Source organism: Momordica charantia, unplaced genomic scaffold (genome assembly GCF_013281855.1).
Source record: "Momordica charantia cultivar OHB3-1 unplaced genomic scaffold, Mcharantia_2.0 BLBB01000123.1, whole genome shotgun sequence".
Lineage (NCBI taxonomy): Eukaryota > Viridiplantae > Streptophyta > Magnoliopsida > Cucurbitales > Cucurbitaceae > Momordica > Momordica charantia.
The window spans coordinates 1-23,882 of NW_028275279.1; the positions used below are offsets into that span (position 1 = coordinate 1).

The window sequence follows — 23,882 nt, forward strand, 5'->3', positions numbered from 1 at the left end:
CTCCGACGAATCAGCACCGGCATGGCTCCCTCCGGCGACCCAGCTCTCCTCCGACGGCGACGAAGAAGAGCCCTAGCAGCGGCGAAGTAATGCGTCTGGTGTACAGGCTTCAGCGACGCTCGGGTTTTTCGGCGACCACCACGGGAGTCTGCTCCAGCTTCGCGGCAACCCGATTCGCGGGCACAGCACTCCCGGCGTCCTGCACCAGTTCCACGGCAACGCATCCTCACGAATCGCCCGTTCCACCATCGAAGCAGCAGCGACTCGATTTCTGGCGTCCATCGTGGCCGTCCGCGGCGACCACCACGAACAACGACGATACCCAGCGGCCGGATAATGGCGGGACGAGAGAACCACGACCTCCTCCGGCGACATCCAACGTTCAGCCCGAACAGCCCAGTTCCGTGACGTTTTCTTCGTTCCGGCGAGTTTCCGTGTTGACCCACCCTTGTTAGTGATTACGCTTGTTTACATGCGTAAAAAGAAGGTTTTAGATGCTGTTTTTACTATGTTTCAGCTTTGTTTCGGATTTTTCTCGGTCGTTTGAGTTCCAATTCATGCAAAATTCATATATTATGGTTTGTGGTTGGCTTATATTGTATTTATGACATTTTAGGACCATTTAGGAGTGGAAATTAATCAAAAGAAGCAAAAAGACGAAAAAAACATCAGGGGAGGGCGCCAGGCACCTAGGAAGCCTGCAGAAAAACTGGTTTTCTTCCAACTTTGCCCTTAATGAAACACGTCTTCCAATGCGTTTTGGTGGTTCCACCGATGCATACATGTAGAAGAAGTGTTCCACTATCAGTTTTAAGCACGATTTGGTCAGTCAAAAGAGTTGGAAATGGGTGATTCACCATCGTTTTTAGGACCTACCTAACCAAGTCTGCACAGCTATAAATTCCAGCAACTTCTCCACCAAATTCATCAAGCCTTGCTTCCTTCTCTTGATCATTTTTAGTGTTTCTTTGTTGCTTTCTAAGTACTTTTGAGTTACTTTCATTAGTTGCTTTTGGTTTTTAAATCCCGAGTACTTTACATTCCTTTATTGAGCTTTGTTTTGTTTCCATTTGTACTTACTTATTTTCTACTTATTCAAATATATAAAAATCTAGCACTTTGCTTATCTTCCTTTTGCCTTTACTTTATTTTTAGTTAAGAGAGTTGTGTTTTTGGAGGAAAGAGCACGTGACACTCCCCCTTGCTTGAAAGAGAAGGGCGAAGCTCTCAATCCCGATAAAAACTCTCCGTTAGTTAACTTTTGTTTTTCACACATGCATTCCACATTCAACCATTTTACTTGCTGTATTTTCTTCAATATGTCTTTCTAAATTCCCGTCTCTAGCCCGGTTATGGATAGTTAGCCTTTTATGTCTAAAAGGGTTGCTAAGAAGTAGTGTTTTTGCTTTCCATTCATTGCTCAACATGTTTTTCCCAAAAGTTAGGATTTAGAGAAGGCCACTGTAAGTCTTAACAAGTCAATACTGAAAAAGGTTGCTTATTTGCATTGTTGAGTGGTTAAACCGAGGAGAGGAGCGCCTTAGACATAAGGGTTCCGCTTAAGTAGCCTAGACATAGGACCTTAACCCGAGGTTGCGACTATTTCCATCCTAAAACTAAGATATATCTCATAATAGACATATTAGGGAATGTCTTAGGACTTTGAACTTGCTTAGACATAAGTCAAGTGAGAAGCGTAGTCGTTGGTTTCTAAAGTAAAATGCATATTGTCCTTAGCATGTCCTTGATTCTTTGTTGGCTAACTTGAAGTAATTCGGGCTAGGCTTTATCATTATAAGTCCAAATCCCAAATCCAAAACCATTATTTGTGACCACTTCCCATTTTACAAGAATCACTCATTCCAACATTCACTATTCTTTAAAACTTTAGAGTTTGGAAATTATTTAGAAGTCCTTGAGGATCGATACTTGGATACTCCATCCATTTTATATTACTCTGACAGGTGTGCGCTTGCATCTATATAATTGTTACCACGCTTAGTGCGTGCGTTCAGCATAAACCGCCAGTCAGTTAGGAGCTAGATTATCGTTACCCACCCCTCCCGAGGTTGGACCAGCAAGATCGAAGCCACACGACGTCAGTTCCGGGATACCCACTCTATTCGACATTGGTTCGGCGTTGACCCACCGCTAATCGGACCCAAATCAGCATTACCCATTCCTTTTTGGTATCGGACCAGCAAGCATAAGGTCGTTCGAGCTCGGATTTGGGAGCCCGAACCTCCTCGACATCTACCCACTCCTAACCCAAGAGTTTTTAATGAAATACTTCGGCGAGCTTAGTAGTGTTATGGCCATTGTGTAAGTAGTTTCTTACTGGAGGGAATGGTTGTTGTGTGCTGATATGATATGGTTGTTTGCTCGTGTGCCCATATTTACATGTTGCTTGTCGTTGTTATCACTTAGTGAACGTCATTGTTGATAAAACTGTTGATATATCTTGGGAAAATTATGTGGTTGTGTGAATAAATTGTAGTCAACTAATCTTGGATCACTATGATTGAATTGTTGTTATGTTCTAATTGGTTTTTCATGATGAAACTTGTATACCGGTACTATAAGCTGTTGTTTCGAAAGCATATTGAATGTTTATGAGAAGTCGGTTGTGTTTGATGAATGCTGGGTATCTATCAATTATATTTTGGTTAAGTTGTTGGTTGTGTCTTTTCTGTGAACGAAGCCTGTTGGAGCTGTTGGATCACGTTGGACTATTTTAAATTGATTGGTTTTACATATGATCATTTGGTGTATCGCATACTGGACTGTTACGAATTTATTGATGCATGAGGCATGGCGTAGTAGCAAGTAGGACTCTTGTGAGAGTTTTGAGGCATAACAAAGTAAGTAGCACGGGGGCGGGTGTGTGCGTTGATGTGTGTTAATAGAAATTGTTCTTGCTGATTTTACATTATAAACATGTTTCTCTTATTATTTTAATTGTTGGACAGGTTTGTGAGGTCGATGCTGTTATTGTAACTTGCGGTTATTTTATATATTGGATATGTATATGACTGGTATTCATGTTTGTTGTCTGCAACTTTAGGAACTTACTGATATTGTATGGTTGGTTGAAGTGATTAGGATTTGTTATGTTGTGAAAAGCATGTTATCTGAAGAATGTCATAGGGTTGTTTGTTGAAGTTTTGTGTGCGCTATGCTGTGAGCAGGTTGGTTGTTGTCAAACTTTGTGTCATTGAGACCCGTGATGCATTGAAATCTTACTAGTGGTTGTGTTGTTGTTGGGCTTTATGGTGGTTGGTGTTATTAGGGAAGTAGTACTGAAATCCTGGTTGGAGGGTAGAAATGATATGTGGAGTTATGAAAGTTACGAAGTGAATGGGTGAGTGTCAGGGCCTCGGGTATAAATGGTCGAGGGCTGATACGTCACTAATTGGGTATCGAGGCCTCGGGTATAAATGGTCGGGGGTCGATACGCCAATATTGTATAAAGATGAGCGTCGAGGCCTTGGGTATAAATGGTACGGGGTCGATGCGATGAGTCTTTCGAAAGGAGAACTATTGGGGCCTTGGGTATAAATGGTCAAGGGCCAATAGATTGTAAGACATCGAGGCCTCGGGTATAAATGGTCGAGGGTCGATGCAGAGTTCAAGGCCTCAGGTATAAATGGTCGAGGGTCGATACGAGGAGTCCTTTGGAGGAAAGACTATTGGGGCCTTGGGTACAAATGGTCAAGGGCCAATAGATGGTGAAGTCATCGGGGCCTCGGGTATAAATGGTCGAGGGTCGATGCTGCAGGGGTCGGGGCTCTGGGTATAAATGGTCAGGGGCCGACTCTACTCGAAGGAGTTAACTGTGGAAGACTAGGATAACTGTGATAAGCGTAGAGGTACTTGAGATGTTAGGGAGACTAGAGGTTGGTAGTTAATGTGTTCCTGGTTGTGGTTGTCACCGAATTTTATAGAATGTGTCTATGTTTGAATGCATAATGTGATGAAAAGCATGACAATGAATGTTGCATGATTTGGTTGAGCATGATGTGTGTGTGTTGATTCTTTAATAAGCATGACACGTTGTTCCTTGATAAGTATGCTGTTTGTGCGTGACCCTTCAGATAAGGGCTGCTTACTGAGTACTGTGGTTGTACTCATCCCTCTTTTTTCCCTCCAGTTTGCAGGTATCGAGCTAGCTCTTGGGATGGTGATGGCGAGGAGGAGGCTTGATCGGAAAAACCATTAGCTATGCTGCGTGAAATTAATTTCTTTTAGTTAGGATAGTTGTGGCCATTTAATCTTGTAGTTGAGTTTGTAGTGGTTGGTTTTGTTTAGTTTTATTGTCTAAAGGATGATTGTAAGGGTGCCGATTCATTATTCTTTTAGAGCATTAACTTTGTTAGCCTCTTGAACTACGGGATTGTAATCTACATAGGATATTTATGAATACATTCGTTTAAGTTGTTCGTACTTGAATTAGTTTTTGCTTCATCGCCATTCGAGATGTTAAAATTCATTTAGTGGATGGTTTATAGTTAGTAAAGGTTTCCTTGAAGGGTTTGGTTAACGTGAAGTCGGTATTAAATGGTTTATCTGTATAAGATTTGAGTTTCTCTTAAAACTTTAGTGTTGTTGTTCTAATTGTTCAAGCTCTCGTGAGTGTTGAAAATCAGAGTAGCGCAGCGGAAGCGTGGTAGTTCTATTGCTTAGTATTGTTGTGAAGAAAATTCTCTTGTTTATGTGAAAATTTTAGGTAGGCTTAGTAACGGTCCCTGTTTGGAAATGGTGAAATTCCTGGGGCGTTACACAATATGACGCCACGAACAGCTTTTGAGTGACCCGGAAGAAGGAAAATGCTATCTAAATGCCAAAATCCGAAAAACTCCAACCCGCAATACCCATATTTCGAAAATGATGAAACACCCACCAAGAACTCCGATTTTGTTCCAAAAAATTCAGAACTTAAACATCGCTCTAATACCAATTAATGGGATGTCAACCCCGCAGCGGAAAACGGATCGAGTCCTTGAATTTTGAAGAACAAAACCATATAGTTCTAAAGAATGAAATACAGGAGAAAAGAACATTTTTCTTACCTTTGAAGAACTGTTCTTCACCTAATCACTCGAACACCACCACCGATCTTTCGTGCTATCCTCTGGGTATCGAGAACACGCTTGTGGGAGCATCAGTTTGAAACGTGAGGGAGAATTGAGAGAGTTTCTACCGAGAGAATTTCTTCGTTGGGAATTGTTCTCTTACAAAACAATTCTCCAATAATAACCAAAATATGACGTGGGGTTAACTCCCCACGTCATAACTGTCCCCCACTCCCCTGCAATTAAGTAGGGGAGTGTTAATATTAATAATTAATATATATATAATATATATATATATAATTAATTAATCATATTAATTAATAAATGTTAATTAATTATTAATCTAATTAATAATCAATTAATATATATATATGTGGAATCATATTCATATTAATTTTATTTGAATCTCATTCAAATAATTTCTCTCATGATATAGAGTTTCAATTAGAATTAACTATATAGTATAATGTATCACTATACATATAAACCCTTGAGCAATTTGAACATTTCAAATTTTTCCAAACACTTGATCCTCGTTTTACCCATTATAAGCTAGCAAGGGGACCTAATGGACCTATAGATCAGAAGCTCCAACGATGCGAGATTAATCGGTCAAACTCATTAACTCGGTCAATGAATTTGACCGATTAATCAACATTCGTTAACTATGGGTCACTCCACTAAAGACCTGCAGTTTCACTCTTCTCACTGTAGAATGTTTCCGTGTCCACGGATATACAACCATTAATGGCAAGTCAATCCTTCACGAATGTTCGTAACTCAAGCTGGGTCAAATTACCGTTTTACCCCTGAGTTACATCTTACTTCTTAAATATCACTGCTCCTCTAATGAACAACTCGGTTATGGTCCGAGCAATAACCGGAAGTCCCTCTCGGGCCAGTGAAAGGGTGGGGCCCCTTGTTCAAGTCCAAGAGTCAGCATTTAAGAGAACACTCATCTACTCCCTAAAGTCGGAGAGGAGTGAATTTCAACTTGTGAAGTTATGTTCCCAGCTCCCCACTCGATCTCGTCCCTAAAATGGTAGGAATATTGAGTTGGAGACTCGGACCACTCTCACCCATACATATCAAAGGACGAGCCCACACGGGTAGGAATCCATAACTCACTCAAGATTGAGAATGAGTTGCCTGGTCATCCTAAGAAATAGCAATCTGTTAGTTAATAATGTTACATCTAAAGATTGTTTATTTCTCTGTCCGGTCTTATACAATGTAACGACCCAGAATTTCCCACACAATTCTAGGTCACGTTAACTACCCAACTAATTAAACTTAACCCCCAAATACGTTATGCCAACTCTCTATATAAACAAATATATAAAATCAAGTTCCAATTCTCATCAATTTAATGATAAATCAATCTCATAGAATATCATTCAACAACATTCGTGGACCACCTCACGAGGTAAGTTAATTATTCGAACTAGGCAAAACTCAATGAATGGAATAAAACTAAAATAGGCACCTATCCCGAAATAAAACTAACAACAAGGGGGAATCTCCTAATTATTCAAATACGAACAAATAGTTTATTGACCATAACATAAGGTCTTAACTAATCACTTAAGCTAAGCAAGAGTGACTAAGCAGCCTATGGTCCTCACTCGTCATGTCTCCTCCGTCCCATCACCATGAACGCCCACGAGTCCTTCACCTGAAACAATCATTGTAGAGGGGGGGTGAGTATATAAAATATACTCCGTAAGTAGCCCTCACCAACACACATACACACATCATGCTCAACTATATCAAGAAACATTCGTAGTCATGCTTTTCAATACATTATGCATTCAAACATAAACACATTCCATAAAATTTAGTGACAACCACAACTAGGAAGCACGTTAACAACCAACCTCTAGTATCCCTAACATCACAACTACCTCTACGCTTATCACAGTTATCCTAACCTTCCACAGTTATCTCCTTCGAGTAGAGTCGGCCCCTGACCATTTATACCCAGAGCCCCGACACTGCTGCCTCGGCCCTCGACCATTTATACCCGAGGCCCCGATGACTTCCCCATCTATTGGCCCTTGACCATTTATACCCAAGGCCCCAATAGTCTTCCTTCCAAAGGACTCCTCGTATCGACCCTCGACCATTTATACCCGAGGCCTCGATACTCCATTAGTGACGTATCAGCCCCCGACCATTTATACACGAGGCCCTGACACTCACTCATTCACTCCATTAGTGACGTATCAGCCCCCGACCATTTATACTCGAGGTCCTGACACCCACTCATTCATTCCCTCCAAGAATCCAACTCTCACCAGAGTCTTTCTATATACTTTCTTATACCACTAACCCTGCATCTTTCAACTTACAAGTACAATTCAGCATGCTTCCACAACATAGACAACTTTCTAATAATGAGATAATAACTCAATCATGCTCAATATCCAACATCATTATTTAACAAGCATTACTAAGGATAATAGCTCACAAAACACGCCGAACAATTCACGCATATCCAGGCAACAAACATTACCACAGCAATACTCAACAGTTTAGCAAAGCAGAAAACTCACCATTTTCATCGACAAATATCCAACACTATTCCAAGTATATCGACTAACACAACGAGAATTATTTAGCACAATGACGTAACAAAATTAGCATTAAACGCCACAAAATCAACACGTTAGAGACCATTTAGCATACATTAACGCACGCACACGCCCCTTGTCTACTTACCCATAACCGCGCCCTTAAGTTTTGCGTCGACCTCACACCTAAGCACTAAAACAGAAAAATACAGCAAGTTACGTACACTATTTAGCCTTCGAAATCAATTCTAAAAAGGTTCAAATGACTCATTACCACCAAAACCGACTTCGTATAGATGTGGGTCACCTAGATATAGCTCGCCAAAGTGTGGGTAGCCTAAATCGAGCTTCGAACGGATGTGGGTCACCTCCAAACGTCCTAAACACTGCTGTAACACACAAATCCCGCCGCTGGAGTTGTCGTTCGTCGGATCGTAGCAGCAGGTCGCCGCTGGTTCGCCGCTGTACAGCCCATTCGCCGTGGGCCTCCACGGATCTGGCCCGTCGCCGTGTGCCGCCGCGAGGAGGAGCGGTGCTGGTTCGTTGCAGACCGCCGGGGAATGCGTCGCCGCTGCTGCAGACCGCCGGGACGTCAGGGAAGTCGCGCCGCCGCTGCAGCTGCTCGATCCGAAGAAGCGCCGCCGTCACTGCTGTCCGATCCGAAGAAGCGCCACAGCGCCGCCGCTGCTGCTGCTCGATCCAAAGAAGCGCCGCCGCTCGTGGGTTGCTACTCCACCGTCGTGTTGTCGTCGGCCACCGCTGCACCTCGCCGGGAAACGCTCTTGTGGCTGCCGAAGTTTACAACAAGAAGGAGGGTGTGGTGGGCGGCTAGGGTAAGAATGAAGGAGAAGAGGGAGCTTAGGGTCTTCCTTTTCTTTTTTTTTTTTTTTTGTTTTGTTTTAAAACCAAATTAGCTCAATGGAGGCCCAACAAGTCCAAGCCCAAGAGAAAATAAGTTCATCCCCCTTAAAACAAGACCCACCACACGGAGTCCGGTAATTATTAATTTAATTGGAGTTTAGAGCCCGATAAATATAGATAAATTTAATTAACAATCAATTTAAAATTAAATGAAAAATCTCCTGATTCGAGACTAACTAACCTGACGGACTCGGGGCGTTACATACAAACTCATTGTATAGGATACCCTCACTCGCATGTCTGCACACGAACGACCTGGATCGAGTCGTGTGTAACATTTATAGAGTGGGCCGTATCTATAGTGTTGCCAAGATAAGGTACCCAGCCTTCTTCATATAGTATAGACCCTTTAGGTTATTCACAGAACATTATCTACTTGTATATCAAAGGTATATCAAATAGATACCTAGTATATCAAATATATACCCAATAGATATATGGTTACATGATAATAACCTTGGATGTTTAGTTTATTGGATTTTTGATAATGCAATGCTATGAATTCAACAACAAATTAATTGAATAAAACTTTATTGAATATACATTCATTTTTACATAAATACAAACTACGAGTTTAGGGCAACACACGTAACACCAAATAAAATCAAGAATTTCTACTAGCTGATCAGTCAGATCACGATAGCCCACAGGCTCAAACCCTAAGAGATCGTGATAAAAGCGATCCACCGTCCGAACAATCTCAAAACGGTCAGTAACCCGTTGGCCCTGAAGCATTGGTCATATACTATTTTACCTTGTTTTATTCATTGTGATTATTTACACGCATTATGTACTTTGTCTATTTTTCTTGCTTTGTTAGTTGTTTTATCTACTATGATATTTTCTTTACTATTTTACTACCTTTCTTTTGAGGTATTTTTTTCTCATTGAGGCTAAATATTTGAATCTCTAGCTTGAGTATATGACATAGCTCCACTGACCTTGCACAAGTCAATGTTAGAGCGAAGTAGGGTGCACTCAACTAGTACAAGGGCAAGGCAAGGTAATGGATTGGCATGACGAACATGGAGGAACAACAAGGTCAATGCACGTACAGAGGCGCGCATATATACAAGACATGCACGCATGCAGGCAGGTGTGCATATGCATGGGACGAACGTAGGCGAGCGGGGCAATCCAGCGGCAAACTTGTTAAGGACAACGGTTGTAACGCCCCGAGTTCCTCAGGTTAGCTAGTCTCGAATTAGGAGATTTTTCATTTATTATTAAATTGATTGTTAATTAAATTTATCTATGTTTATCGGGCACTAAAAATATCCAATTAAATTAATAATTACCGAACTCCGTATGTTGGGTCTTGTTTTAAGGGGAATTGACTCTTTTTCTCTTGGGCTTGGATGGTTGGGCCTCCATTGAGGTAATTTGGTTTTAAAACAAAACAAAAGAAAAGAATATAAAAAAAAAAAAAGAAAACCCTAGCCCAAGCCCTTTTCTCCCTTCTTCTTCTTTCTTCTACCCTAGCCCCCCCCCCCCCCCCCCGATTTCTTCTTCATTTTTTTCAACCCAGCCGCCCCCTTCCTCTCGTTTTCCGGCAAGCCGCACCGGTTGCTAGCCACTCCGAACGGAACGACGACACCCACGGCGGCAGCGGCGCGACACCAATCGACGTGAGCGATGTCCGACGGCGACCCGACGTACCGACAGCGTCGTCTTCGTTCCAGCAGGCAACGCGACCCGTTTCTGCGTACAAGGTCGCGGCGCTCCTCTGCGAACGGCAAGTCCCACGGCGACGCCCCTCTGGGTTCTGCAGCAGATCCTGATACCCAGCAACGGCGGCGCGTTTCCCCGGCGATCTGCAACGAACCAGCGCAGCCTCTTCCTCGCGGCAGCTCACGGCAGACGGGCGGTACAGCAGCGGAACGGCGGCGACTTGCTGCTACGAGCTGACGAACAACAACTCCAGCGGCGGGATTTGTACGTTACAGTGGTGTTTAGGACGTTTGGCGGTGACCCACATCCATTCATAGCTCGATTTAGGCTACCCACACCTTGACGAGTTAGATCTAGGTGACCCACATTTATACGAAGTCGGTTTTGGTGGTAATGCGTCATTCGAACCCTTTTAGAGTTAATTTTGAAGGATAAATAGCGTACGTAACATGCTGTATTTTCTGTTTTGGTGTGCTTAGGGTGAGGTCAACGGAAAACTTAAGGGCGAGGTCGTGGGTAAGTAGACAAGGGGCGTGTGCGTGTGTTAATGTATGCTCGATGGTCTCTAACGTGCTGATTTTGTGGCGTTAAATGCTAATTTTGTGATGTCATTGTGCTAAATAATTTTCGTTGTGTTAGTCGATATACTTGGAATGGTGTTGGATATTTGTCAATAAAAATGGTGAGTTTTCTGCTTGCTAAACTGTGAGTATTGTTGTGGTAATGTTTGTGCCTGGATATGCATGTTTTGTTCGGCGTGTTTAGTGAGCTATTATCCTCAGTAATACTTGCTAATTAATGGTGTTGGATATTGAGCATAATTGGGTTATTATTATTTCGTTATTAGAAAGTTGTCAAGGTTGTGAAAGCATGCTGAACTGTACTTGTGAGTTGAAAGATGCAGGGTTAGTGGTAAAAGAAAGTATATAGTAAGACTCGGGTGAAAGCTCGATTTCTGGAAGGAATGAAGGAGTGGGTGTCAGGGCCTCGGGTATAAATGGTCGGGGGCTGATACGTCACTAATGGAGTATCGAGGCCTCGAGTATAAATGATCGAGGGTCGATAGGAGGAGTTCTTTGGAGGGAAGACTACTGGGGCCTTGGGTATAAATGGTCAAGGGCCAATAGATGGTGAAGTCATCGGGGCCTCGGGTATAAATGGTCGAGGGCCGATGCAGCAGGGTCGGGGCCCTGGGTATAAATGGTCAGGGGCCGACCCTACTCGAAGGAGATAGCTGTGGAAGGGTAAGATAACTGTGATAAGCGTAGAGGTAGTTGTGATGTTAGGGATACTAGAGGTTGGTTGTTAACGTGTTTCCTGGTTGTGGTTGTCACTAAAATTTTATGGAATGTGTATATGTTTGAATGCATACTGTAATGAAAAGCATGATTTCGAATGTTTCTTGATATAGTTGAGGATAATGTGTGTGTGTGTTGGTGAGGGCTACTTACGGAGTATATTTTATATACTCACCCCCCTTTACAATGATTGTTTCAGGTGAAGGACTCGTGGGCGACCATGGTGATGGGACGGAGGAGACATGACGAGCGAGGACCATAGGCTGCTTAGTCACTCTTGCTTAGTTTAAGTGATTAGTTAAGGCATTATGTTAGGGTCAATAGACTATTTGTTCGTGTTTGAATAATTGGGATATTTTCCCTTGTTGTTAGTTTCATCTCGGGATAGGTGCCTATTTTAGTTTTATTCCATGCTTTGAGTTTTGCCTAGTTTGAATATTAAACTTGTCTCATGAGGTGACCCACGAATGTGGTTGAATGATATACTAAGAGATTGATTTGTCGTTAAATTGATGAGAATTGGAATTTGATTTTATAAATTTGTTTGTATAGGGAGCTGGCATGACGTATTTGGGGGTTAAGTTTAATTAGTTGGGTAGTTAACATGACCTAGAAGTGTGTGGGAAATTATGGGTCGTTACAACGGTACCTTAAGTATCTCCACAGTGATTTGATATTGTCCGCATTTGGCATTGCCCTCACAGTTTTGCTTTTGGTTTCACCAAAAAAACCTCATACCAATGAAGATAATTGTCCTCTATTGGTATGAGCACAAGAGTGGATCACACCTTCCATGGTTCATCACTTATTTGTTCGACAGCCGAGGATTTCACCGATACAGCTAAGTTTAAACTATGGCTCTAATACCACTTGTTAAGGACAACGGTATCCCTAGTATCCCAAGTATTTCCACAATGATACGATATTGTCCGCTTTGGGTATTGTAGACACCGTATTTGGTCCGGCTTATTTTTAATTTTAATTTTAATTTATATTATTTTATTTTACTTTATTGTGTTTTATTTTAATTAAAGAATAACATAGGTTTACTTTATTATTAGTTTTAATATAAAGTTTAAATTAACTAAAATTAAAATGTTAGATTTATTTAAATGTTTAATTTTATTAATAAGAAAATAAAAAATGGTTTGTTTAGATTTTGTTTTATTATTAAAATAAAACATAGATAAATAAAAATGATTTGTTTTAAAAAGATTTTGCTTTAATGAAATAAAGATTTTATTTTAACAAAACCTTTGATTTTTAACGGTTTTTTCCCTCTTTGATTTTTTTCCTCACCTAACGTGGCATCTCCTCCTCCCCTTCTTTCCTCTGTTTTCTCTGGCTTTCTTATTTTAGCATATATCACCATTGTTTTTTTAGTATTTAAGGGGGAGGAAGCACACAAGAACCAACACAGGGCAGAGAGTTAGAAACTCATCACCTCATCACCATATTTTCTTCTCTCCATCTCTCTTATCCCACCATCACCACTTTTCTCTTGCATACCCACAACCGCCGACGACGCAAGGGAACGACAACAACCTTCTTCTTCATAGTTTCTTCCAAGTCCACTAGCACTCCGACGATCTCCGTGCATTTTAAGTAAGTATCAAATACGTTGGAAAGGGAAAGACTTTGAAAATCATGCTTTTAATTTGAAACAGATTCTTTTGTTTCTATCAAAAGATTTTTTTTTTTTTAAGAAAAAAATGTTTTTTTTTAAGAAAAAGTTTTTTTTTTACTTTTTTTTTTAAAAAAGAAAATGTTTTTAGTAAAGAAAAAAATCTTCTAAATTAATTTTAAATAAGTTTTTGAAAATAAAATAAGGATTTTGATATTTTAAAATTTGTTTTAAAATAAAAGGTTTTCTTTTTCTAATAAAGAAGAGTTTTTTAAACGAAATAAATATAAACTTAATTTTATTTTAATAAAATATTTTACTATAAAATTTTGGTTAAAATAAGTTGAAAAAATAGGAGTTTTATAAAATAAATCTTGTTTAAAAAAAATTTGGATTCTTTTACATTTGGATTCAAAGTTTAAATTTGGATTCTTTTTATTGAAAATGTAGTTTTTATTTAAAATGATTTTTTTTACAAGGTTTATATTTTTTTGTGTTTCCTTTGTTTTATTTTTTAATTAAAAAAGAATCTTCTGCTGCAGGATTTTAAAGGAGGAGGTAAAAACAGAGTATTTTAGAATAAAATCTCATTTAAATTTCTTTTAATGGTTTGGTGGTTATGGTTTTGAAAAAATCTTAACAAAAAAATCAGTTTTTTGTAAATAAGTTTTGTTAAAGTAAATTTGACTTTGTTTTTAAATAAATTTTTCTTTCTTTTAAATAATTTTGTTAATTTCGAAATAAATAAAAAAATATATTTTTTTTGTTTTAATTTAACAAAATTCGTAGTTTTTTTTTAGTTTAAAAAAATAAATTATAACTTTTGTTTGTGTAAAAGAATATGATGTTTACATCTTAAGATGTTGGCAAAGTGGTAAGATGTTCGTTTTTTAATGTACAAGGCACCTATCTTTGACCAAGAGGTCGTGAGTCACCCTATCCCACATCACTACAAGAAATCTGAGATTCGGCGACGAAATCTTCGGCGACCAAATCAAATTTGGTCGTCAAACCAACTTTCGTCGCCAAAGGTCTGGCTTTCGGCGACCACATAGTATTTCGTCGCCGAAAGTAGTAACTTTCGGCGACTAGGCCTACTTTCGTCGCCGATGCCAGCACCTTCGGCGACAATTTTATAAAATCGTCACCAAAGGCGGGACTTTCAACGTCGAACAAACACCTTCGTCGCCGAACACACGTTCCAGAACCTTGGTGAAGGTTCTGGATTGACATTCGGCGACCCAATTTCCATTTAGTCGCCGAAAGTCAGGGTTTCGGCGACCAAATTTCCATTTCGTCGCTGAAACTTAAAGTAGTTTCGACATGGCGATCGGGGTACATACACGCGAACAAGTAGACCTAAAGGTTAACAAGTGGAATGAGGTCGAAGAAATTCAGAAGAGGGCAATTATAACTCAGCTCAAGGTTTGAGATTAATTACTTAATATGTTTTATCTTTTGTTATGATGCAATAGTTATAACACTTAAATATATGTTCGATGTTTTTTTGTTGTAGGGACATTTCGATTTCAACGAATCAGATCGAGTTATGATGAAATTCATCGAGCATGAGATGAAAACGACACATAAGGCATAATATAGGGGAAAATTGCGCCAACACTACCTGAGTTATCCGACACCTGAAATTGCGTGCAACAATCCTCCGGAGCGGTTGTTGGCAAAACCAGACGATTGGAACATGTTGTGCGATAGATGGGAGACAGATGAGTGGAAGGTAATTTACAAATATAACTTATACTTTTTTTTGAGTATTTATATTCAATATATATTCTCATTTAAGTTTTCTTTTGTTAGAAAAAATCTGAGACCAACAAACGCAACAGGGCGAAGATGCCATTCAACCATCGTGCAGGGCCGAAGGCGTTTGCTATTATCGCAAATGAGAAGGTACAATACAATAATCTTTTTTTAGCCATATACTTATATTACTTAAGATCGATTATCAACAATTGCGTGTTATCAATTGCAGAAAGAAGAAGAGGGAGGTGACAACTTTTCTGAAATCGATTTGTTTAGGGAGACGAGATATTCTGACACTAAAGGTTGGGTCGAAGGAGCGGAGACAGCTTACGTAAGTTTACAAATCTTATAATAATTAACTGCAAATTACGCATTGAATTTTATGTGTAAACAATTTGATCTTTTTAAAATATGTATGCAACTAGACATGATGCATGTTAGAGAAGCATCTATGCAAGACGGAGGTGAACCGCTACCAGACCCAGAAGTATTTGAGACAGTTCTTGGTTATCGTTCAGGATACGTTAAGGGTGCTGGTTGGGGCCGAAAACCAAAGTCTCGTAGAGGTTCTTCTTCAAGTGTAGCATCAACACAGCGGGAAGAAGAGCTGTCACAAGAAATATGTACTCTAAGAGAAGAATTTCAGGACCGTCTCACGCAGAAAGACAAAGAGCTTGAGGATCGTCTTGCTCAGAAAGACAAAAAGTTAGATGAGCGTCTCGCAGCCAAAGATTCTGAGATTACGGGTCTACGCGGTGAAATGTCAGATTTGAGAGCAATGGTGCTAAACCTTATGAGTCAGTCTAGTGGAGCCAGCTCGTCAAAATAGGTACGTCCACGTAGATTGTTGTTAGAATTCAATAATCGTAAATATGGCTATCCTGCAGTTATGGTAGCCATTTAGAACTTGTATTATGAATGATTTAACTATGTTTATGTTTGAGTGCATGTTTGAAGTGTTTTAGATATTAATAGCAAGTGAATTTTCTGTGAAGTGAATTTTTTAAGTGAATTGGTACGTCAAGTATAGTGTTGTTTGAATTCAATAACTCTTAATGTGGCTATCCTGCAGTTATGGTAGCCATTTAGAAAAGATGTCATGTATAGTTTAGCTACGCTTATGTATAAAGTGGTTTTGGATGATTTTGTTGAATCTGTGAAATTAATTGGTGATTGTGGATGTTGTACATAATAAAAGTAAGTTTTGAGAATTTGAAGTTTAAAGATTAGTTTTTCTTAATTTTGTGGGGTTTTATACGTACCTTTCCTTTAGTTTGTATAATTTGGATTAAAGTTAATGAGAGTTATATGGACATGAAAGAGTTGTGTGTGTGTTTTGATAATGAGACTAAGTTTTGTGCATTTTAAGTTTGTTTGGGAGAGTTCTTATTGGCTTTAAATATATGAGAGTGTTGGGGGGGTGCGTTAATAAGTTTTGTGAATTTGAAAATTGTTTTTAGTTCATGGCATGTGCAAAGTTTGAATGTTTTGTTTGATAATGAGTTAGAATTGGAAGTTTGTTTGAATGGAAGTAGTGAGTTTGTTTGAATGGAAGTGGTGAGTTTGTTTGAAGTTGTGAGTTTGTTTGAAGTGTTGAGTTATTAAGTGTCTTTGGATAATGTTGTTGAATTTTAAGTGTACCGTAATAGAGTTTGTGTGCATGTTTTTTAGTTCATGGCATGTGCAATTAGTTTGTTATGTGGAATGAGTTAGAATTGTCCCTAAGAATTTTAAGTGAGAGTAAGTTTTGTGAATTTGAAAGTTGTTTTTAATGAGTTAACTTTTAATGCTTACTTGAGTTCATGCATATGAAGTGAGAATAACATTTTTAGTTCATGGCATGTGCAATTAGTTTGTTATGTGGAATGAGTTAGAATTGGAAGTTTGTTTGAATAGAAGTGGTGAGTTAACTTGTGTTATTTATTAACATAAGTTTATTTGTTATTTATTTTTTCAGGTTCGTTCGATTTCTGAATCTAAAGCTTCTGAAAAGTTGATTATCTCTCGTGAAGAATTTGATGATATGGGACATTTTCATATGTTTAGGTTTTTTATTTGAGACTTCTTAGAATTTGTTTAAATTTTTGTTTGCATGAACTTCTTGTATTTTTTGTAAAACTAAATTTTATTTAATATTATAAGTTAAATTAAATTCAATGTACGACAGGTATATTGTTGAAAAAAAAAACATAAAAAACCATTCGGAGACGAAAAAGGACATGGTCGTCGAAGGTCAGAGACCTTCGGAGACGAAATGGATTTGGTCACCGAAGAGACCTTCGGCGACCAAATTTTACTTCGTCTCCGAAGGTTTACGAATTTGGTCGCCGAAGGTATCTTATCTTCGGCGACGGCATATATTTCGTCGCCGAAGGTACCTTCGGCAACGAAAAGCAAAAGTCGTCGCCGAAACCCTCCGGCAACCGGGCAACGACGACGATTTAGGCGACGACTTGTTTTCGTTACCAAAGACCTTCGGGGACGAAATTTGATGTTTTAGCGACGAGAATTTGCGTCGCCGAAACTCCGAATTCTTGTAGTGCATGTAATGTTCAACTAAAAATAAAATAAAAACGACACAACTTTAAACTTTAATATTTAAAAAAAAGAATACTAAAATGGTAAATTTGAGACAATAATATATTATTTGCATCATTGAAGACTGCATATGATATTTGGGCATACATTAAATTTTGTTAAAATGTAGATAAATCAGTAACCATCCTTCAATCTATTTGAACTTCTTCCTTAAAACTCATTAACAATTTGCTCAATTTCTTGTTGCTTATCCTCTGTGGAACCACGCTCGTAGACGGTTCTCCTTCACTGTTAACCAAACACATAAATTTAAATTTTAGTAGGAAATAATGGAGAAACCCGAAAAAAATCGAAGTAACCAAATTAGATGGATTATGGTGATGGAAAAGAAGAAAAATTTTCGTCTGTGATTATATTCTATAATATTCTCCATCTTAGTTTTAAAAACCTCATCACTCATTATCATCCTCAACATTATTGAAAATTTGATAACTCATTATTTTTTTTTAAAAAAAGAGAAATCTCTATTTTTACATTTCTCTCTTAATTTTCAAATAATTGGTTCTTACCACTACGAGGTCAAGCATTTTTCTTTAAAAAATTCTGTGTATACCGAGGGATAATTGTTAATCCTTAGTTAGAAAACTATGTTTTAAATTTCTTAATCAAATTAACATATCGAGTAAATTTTTACAGCTTTTGAAATATTATGAAAAATAGATTATGGGATAACTAAAATCATCCATAAATTAGGGAGTTGGTTTTAGTTTACCTTTTAAAATTACGACCCTCTCTATTAACTTTCAAAATTGTCGATCTAAAACTGGATGTGTGTATTTCCCATCAAGTATTGTTTAGAACTATAAAAAGACGAAGTTATCCCTCAAAGAAGAGTGAGCAGAAGGCACTAACCTTTGGGGCAAAGATGTCAATTTGCGGGCCAGGTCGACTGCGTCCTCATGTGTATTGATGATGTTATTGAAACATATGTAACGGCCGTAGGATGAGGCATCTTGGAAGACGCAAATGTGGGCCTCCACCAAGTAACTCAAATCAACGGTGACAAATAATCCTCTCTCGTACATCTCGGCCGCTCCTTTTAAATACGGATTATCGATGGTCAAATCGGGGCCCACCAACAGCCCTGCTTTGACGGACACCATGTTGACTCCTCTGTCCATTGCCAATGCCCACGCGGTCTTCTCCGCTAGCGTCTTCGACAGGCCGTGCCATAACTGTGCAGTGCATTTACGAAGGGGCATAATTGTAAATTACTTCGTAAACACTATGCTTTTTTATTTTAGTTAAAATAGTACTTTCTCGTTCATTTAAGCCTATGTATTTTTTAAATGTTAATTTTGATTTATGTTATTTTTAACTCTAGTTTATTTTAATATTTTTAAAATTTTTTATTTACAAAATTTTAATACAAATTATACACATAATGAAAACTTTTTAGTATAGGGTTATGATTACATTTCAAGAAATATATTTGTATGTAACAATGTGTTGAAATTGTGATAGAAAAAATGAGATTTCAAATAAATTAAAAGGATTCCGAATTATCACTTTTTAAAACTATGGAGATCAAAACCAACATTTAGAAAATATACCGACTAAAATCAACAAAAATTGCAAATACAGGAACCAAAATAAATATTTTGAAAATATAGTGCCAAAATAAATAAAAGTTGAAATTATAAATACCAAAATAAGATTTTAACGCCAACATGAATTTAGCTCGGTGGTAATTGACGCCGATCTCTAATTAAGAGATCACGAATCTTAATTTCCTACTCCATTTGTTATACTAGAAAAAATATATAAACAATAACTTTTTAACCATTTTTTAATATCCCATAACTCCTATCCAAATTCTATTCCCCTCGCTTTAAACCTTTTTTTAACTTTCATCTTTAAACTTAAAAAAAGAAATATATATTATATATATTTTTTATCTTTCCTATTATTTTTCATTTAATATCTATCACCTAATGGTTCGGCTTATCCAACTGTTATGTGGCTCACTACATGCCACACTAAGCATTATACTTGAAGTAATATTATATAAAGATAAAAGTTGTTATCTTTCTTAAACCGATTCGTTGATTTCATTTTTAGTTTTTGATTTTCGATCTCTAATTTTTCAAATACAGAATTGTTTATAACAATTTCAATTTTCTGTTTTTTTTTTTTCAAAAAACATTTTAAAATTCTAGATAAACTGAAGAAAAAAAAAGATAGTTTTCAAAAATAGGTTATTTTCATTCTAATACTCGATTTTTTTTTTCTTTCTTGTATTTATCTCTGAAAATTTTATTTTCTATTCTAAAATTTTTTTATTTCTAAATTTCTCTCTACAAGCTTTATTTTTTTCTTTTTAAAATTTTTATATTTTTAATATTTATGGTTATTTATCCCCCTACAAATTTTTCTATATATTTTTGTTTTTATTTCTAACAAACCAGTTCTATTTCTCTCTCAAAAAATTTAATATTTTTCCTCATTTTTCTCTCTCTAAAATTTCATCTTTTATAACTTTTTTTCTTGTCGTAATCTATTTTTTCCTTTAAAAATTATATTTTATTTTCTGTTCAATTTTCTTTCAATGTAACTTTTATTTATCTTTGTATTTATTTATTTTCTCTAAAAATTATATTTTGAATCTTGTTTTTATCTCTAAATTTGTTTCCACTCTAATTTTTTTGTTTCTTTATAATTTTTTTCTTTAACATATCTTTTCCTCTTGATTTTTATTTTTTTTCTCTAAAATTTTTCTCTGTCTGTCTTTTAACTTTTCTTTCACTATTTTTTTCTAAATATTTTTATTTATCTTTCTAAAATTTATCTTTCAAAAGTTTATTTACATCTTTCTTTTCATGTCTCTACATTAGGGGAAGACATAAATTTCCGGCCTAAAAATAGGAAATGCATGTCCCGACCCCATTCCCGTTCCCGATTACATTTCTTAAATAATTTAATATATATTTATTACACTTTTTTATACTTAAATTCTAAAATAATTAAAAACAATTATAAAACCGATAACTTTTCTCGAGAACATCTCTCGGACCCAAGAACGAGGTGGAGATGGAGACTAAAAATTGTCACGAGCACGATAATGGGGAGAGCATCCTCACTCGCACCCGCACCACTGTCATATCCACTCTACATACAATTTTCTATCTCTAATATGTATTTTCAAATTTCTAACTTCTTAAAAACAAAAAACAAAAAATGGTTACCAAACATGTTTTGGTTTTAACATACCAAACATATATGGTTTTTGTTTTTAAAAATAGAAAACTAAAAACTAAAAACTAAAACCAACGAAAAAAAATCAAAAACTAAAATGGTTATCAAACGGACCCGAGGATTAAAATACATGTTATAAAATTTTAACGACCAAGTGATATAAATTTAATCGTTTAAAAAAATAAAGTTAAAAGTAACATTTTATTTAGTCTTATAAGTTTCCTTTTATACTATACTAGTATCTAAAATTTTAGACATTCTACACTAAGTTATCTGGAAATTAAACTCAAATAACAAAAATTGAATTGAAAATTTTTAAATTATAAATATCATTGTATTAAATTGAAACGATGTCCGGTTATAGGAGTTTTTCGTTAAACAATCAAACTAATTTCAAAAATAATGCTAGTATAATTTTTTTGGTAAAATAAAAGTCAGGACGGGAGGAGTAACAGTCGAAGGAGGGGAGGCAAATAGATTGCTACTTGTTCAAAATTTCATAAAAACATTTTTGTGGGCCCCACAAACTTTGCCAGCTCGTCCAATTATTTTCAGAATTAGTTTGTGAAAGTGGTATTATTTTTGGAAGTAATTTGATTCTTAGCAATAGTAAAAAAAATATATCGTTGGTTAGACTAAATTTATAATTTAACGAGTCGAATATAAACGGGGAAACTCACTTTAAATTTGCGGCAAAAGTGGGGATCGCTCCAGAAGCGCTCATCCAAATGAGAGAGGGATGAGGAATTACGATGTTGCCCCCAGACAACAGCCGTGACGGAAGACGTAAAGACGACCTTGTGTATGGTTTGAGTTTGAGCACACGCCTCCAGCACGTTATGCGCTGCCCTCACCTCCACTTCTTCCATCATTTCCTACAAAATTATATATATATATTTTTTAATTTCACTCTCTCTTTCCATCGTTTTCATTTCGGAATTTTGATGGGACTACACCTCAATTTTTAGCCATTCAATTCCAAGTTGTTCCAAAATCGATACAATGGTATAGCAAACTGATGAAAAGTGGTACAAAAAATCTGTACACACATTTTATACATGTGCAAATTAAAGTTTGAGAAACTCAAACAAATATAATGTAAGAATGGAATTTGACCATGCCATAAACAATGATTACTAATTATTAGTTAATTGTAATGGAAATGTCTCCATTTTTTTAAGACTCTTAGAACTTTCATGTGTAAATTTTAATTTATACTTGTGAACTTAGGGAGTCAATAATTTGATGAATTTAAATAAGTATTGTAATTAGTAACTCCTCAAAACTAAATTTAAAATTCACAAAATGAACCAATTTAATCGAATAAAAATCAATAACATAACACTGAAAACCATAACCCTGTCAAAGAAATGCATGAAAGTTAGCACAAAATTGTGTAGGTATAAAAAAAATGCTCAAAGTTAGCAACAAAAATCCTAGCTAATACAATTCAAATAACCACAATATTTGTAAAAATAGTTTATTTAACCGTAGAGACGCCGGTAGCTACTCGTAAATTTTGAAAAACATAGGGTTTAACTAATCAAGAGTATTAATTGCATTATTACATATTCAAGTATTAGGTGTAAATTGCTACCCATATTCAAGTTTATATAGGTTTAAATTTGACATAAAAGTTCACTCACATGAATTAGAGTATAAATTATAAATGGAAGTTTTCCCTAAAAATTTTCAATTAAATCAATCTGTAAAATTGCTTATTAAAAGTTAATACATCATTAAATTATTATTTTACTTTATACACGTGAAAATGTTACTAAAAAGGAATAGAACATGTTAATAGGCAATGTTGTGAGTTAAGTTTCATGTATTTTAAATAACGTGTCTACGTCCAAACATATTGACAAGAACTTACGGGCTGATGGTGGGGAGAGTCAAAGGTGTAAAAAAGACCATAACACCCTCTCAGTGCATCGAGAATGCTGTGGTAATCGAAAGGGTCGGAGTGGAATATCCTCAGCCTCTTGTTGTCACATCCATCGAACATGAACTGGTGGCCAATATTGGGCGGAAGGGCGGCGTGGACGGTGAGGCCGTGGCGGAGGAGGCGGCGGACGAGGGCGGCACCGAGTGGGCCAGAGGCATCCATAACACACACAGGCTTGCAACTCTGATGGAAGCTAGCGGAAGGAGCCATTATTGTTCTTCAAAAAAAAAAAAAAAAAACAAAGAGAAACTAGAAGTTGGGGTTTAAGGATGCTGGGAAATGGGAGGGAGGGAATATATAGAAAGAGAAGGGCATTGAAACTATAATTGGGGCATGGGATGGATGGTTGGTTGGAAGGGAAGGTGGTGGTTGTTGAGCAAAGAGAGAGATAAAAAGTAAATGAAGTGAAGTAAGAGATGATGAAATGGGAGATGGGATAGAGAGAAAGGGGGGTTAGGTGGGAACAACGTTGATTTCAAAACCCCCAAAGTTGATTTCAAAACCTATAGGTTCATTGCTAACCCGAAAAATGTAGTACGGATATTCCTACTATTCACTTCACGTCAAAGTTGTATTAAAAATAGTGTATATTTCGTTATGACTATTCATAGATGGACAGTGTGTATATACATATATATATATATATATATTTTTTCTTTTGAGTACAACATGTGAGGGCAAAGAATCATTTAGTTGGAGATATATGTCAATTACCTATATTCGTTTTGATAGATAGTTTATATATCTCATAAATCATATATTATATTTTCAACATGGGCAGCAAGGACAAAAGGGATATGGTACAGACTGGAATTTTGTCCTTGCTAACCTTACCCTCAAGTTACTTGAAGGCTCCACGTGGAAAATGGAATAATAATATATTCCAAAATCCAAATGGCTACGTTAATGGGTTTCTTCTAACGCCCCAATGCCACATATCTTCTTAACTTCTACCTACATGTCATCCATTTTGAAACGTCACCGCCCCAAATATATATACCTTCTTTTATAATTTTTTTTTAAATTGGTAATATTTTAATAGTGTAGATAGGTTTTTGTCTTTGGATTTGAAATTATTCCCTTGAAATCTCTTTACATTCTCAGTAGCCCCAATGACCACCAGATCAATTTGTGGTGGTTAACTTTTGTTGGAATTGAAAATAACTCTATCCTTTAATATTATTATGAAAATATAAGTTTTATATACAAATCTTTTAAAAT

The 23,882-nt window shown here is 36.9% G+C and overlaps 1 protein-coding gene across 1 annotated transcript; it reads right to left on the bottom strand.

Annotated features, from left to right (window-relative positions):
• Nucleotides 1–17,534: 17,534 nt before the first annotated feature.
• On the bottom strand, nt 17,535–23,231 carry LOC111023700 (cinnamoyl-CoA reductase-like SNL6). Its single transcript, XM_088118391.1, has 4 exons — nt 22,590–23,231; nt 21,394–21,588; nt 18,371–18,693; nt 17,535–17,746 (listed from the first exon to the last, which is right to left on the bottom strand). The coding sequence occupies exons 1-4, from the start codon at nt 22,869–22,871 to the stop codon at nt 17,647–17,649; spliced, it is 900 nt and encodes a 299-aa protein (XP_087974517.1). The 5' UTR covers nt 22,872–23,231; the 3' UTR covers nt 17,535–17,646.
• Between the last annotated feature and the right edge of the window lie 651 nt (nt 23,232–23,882).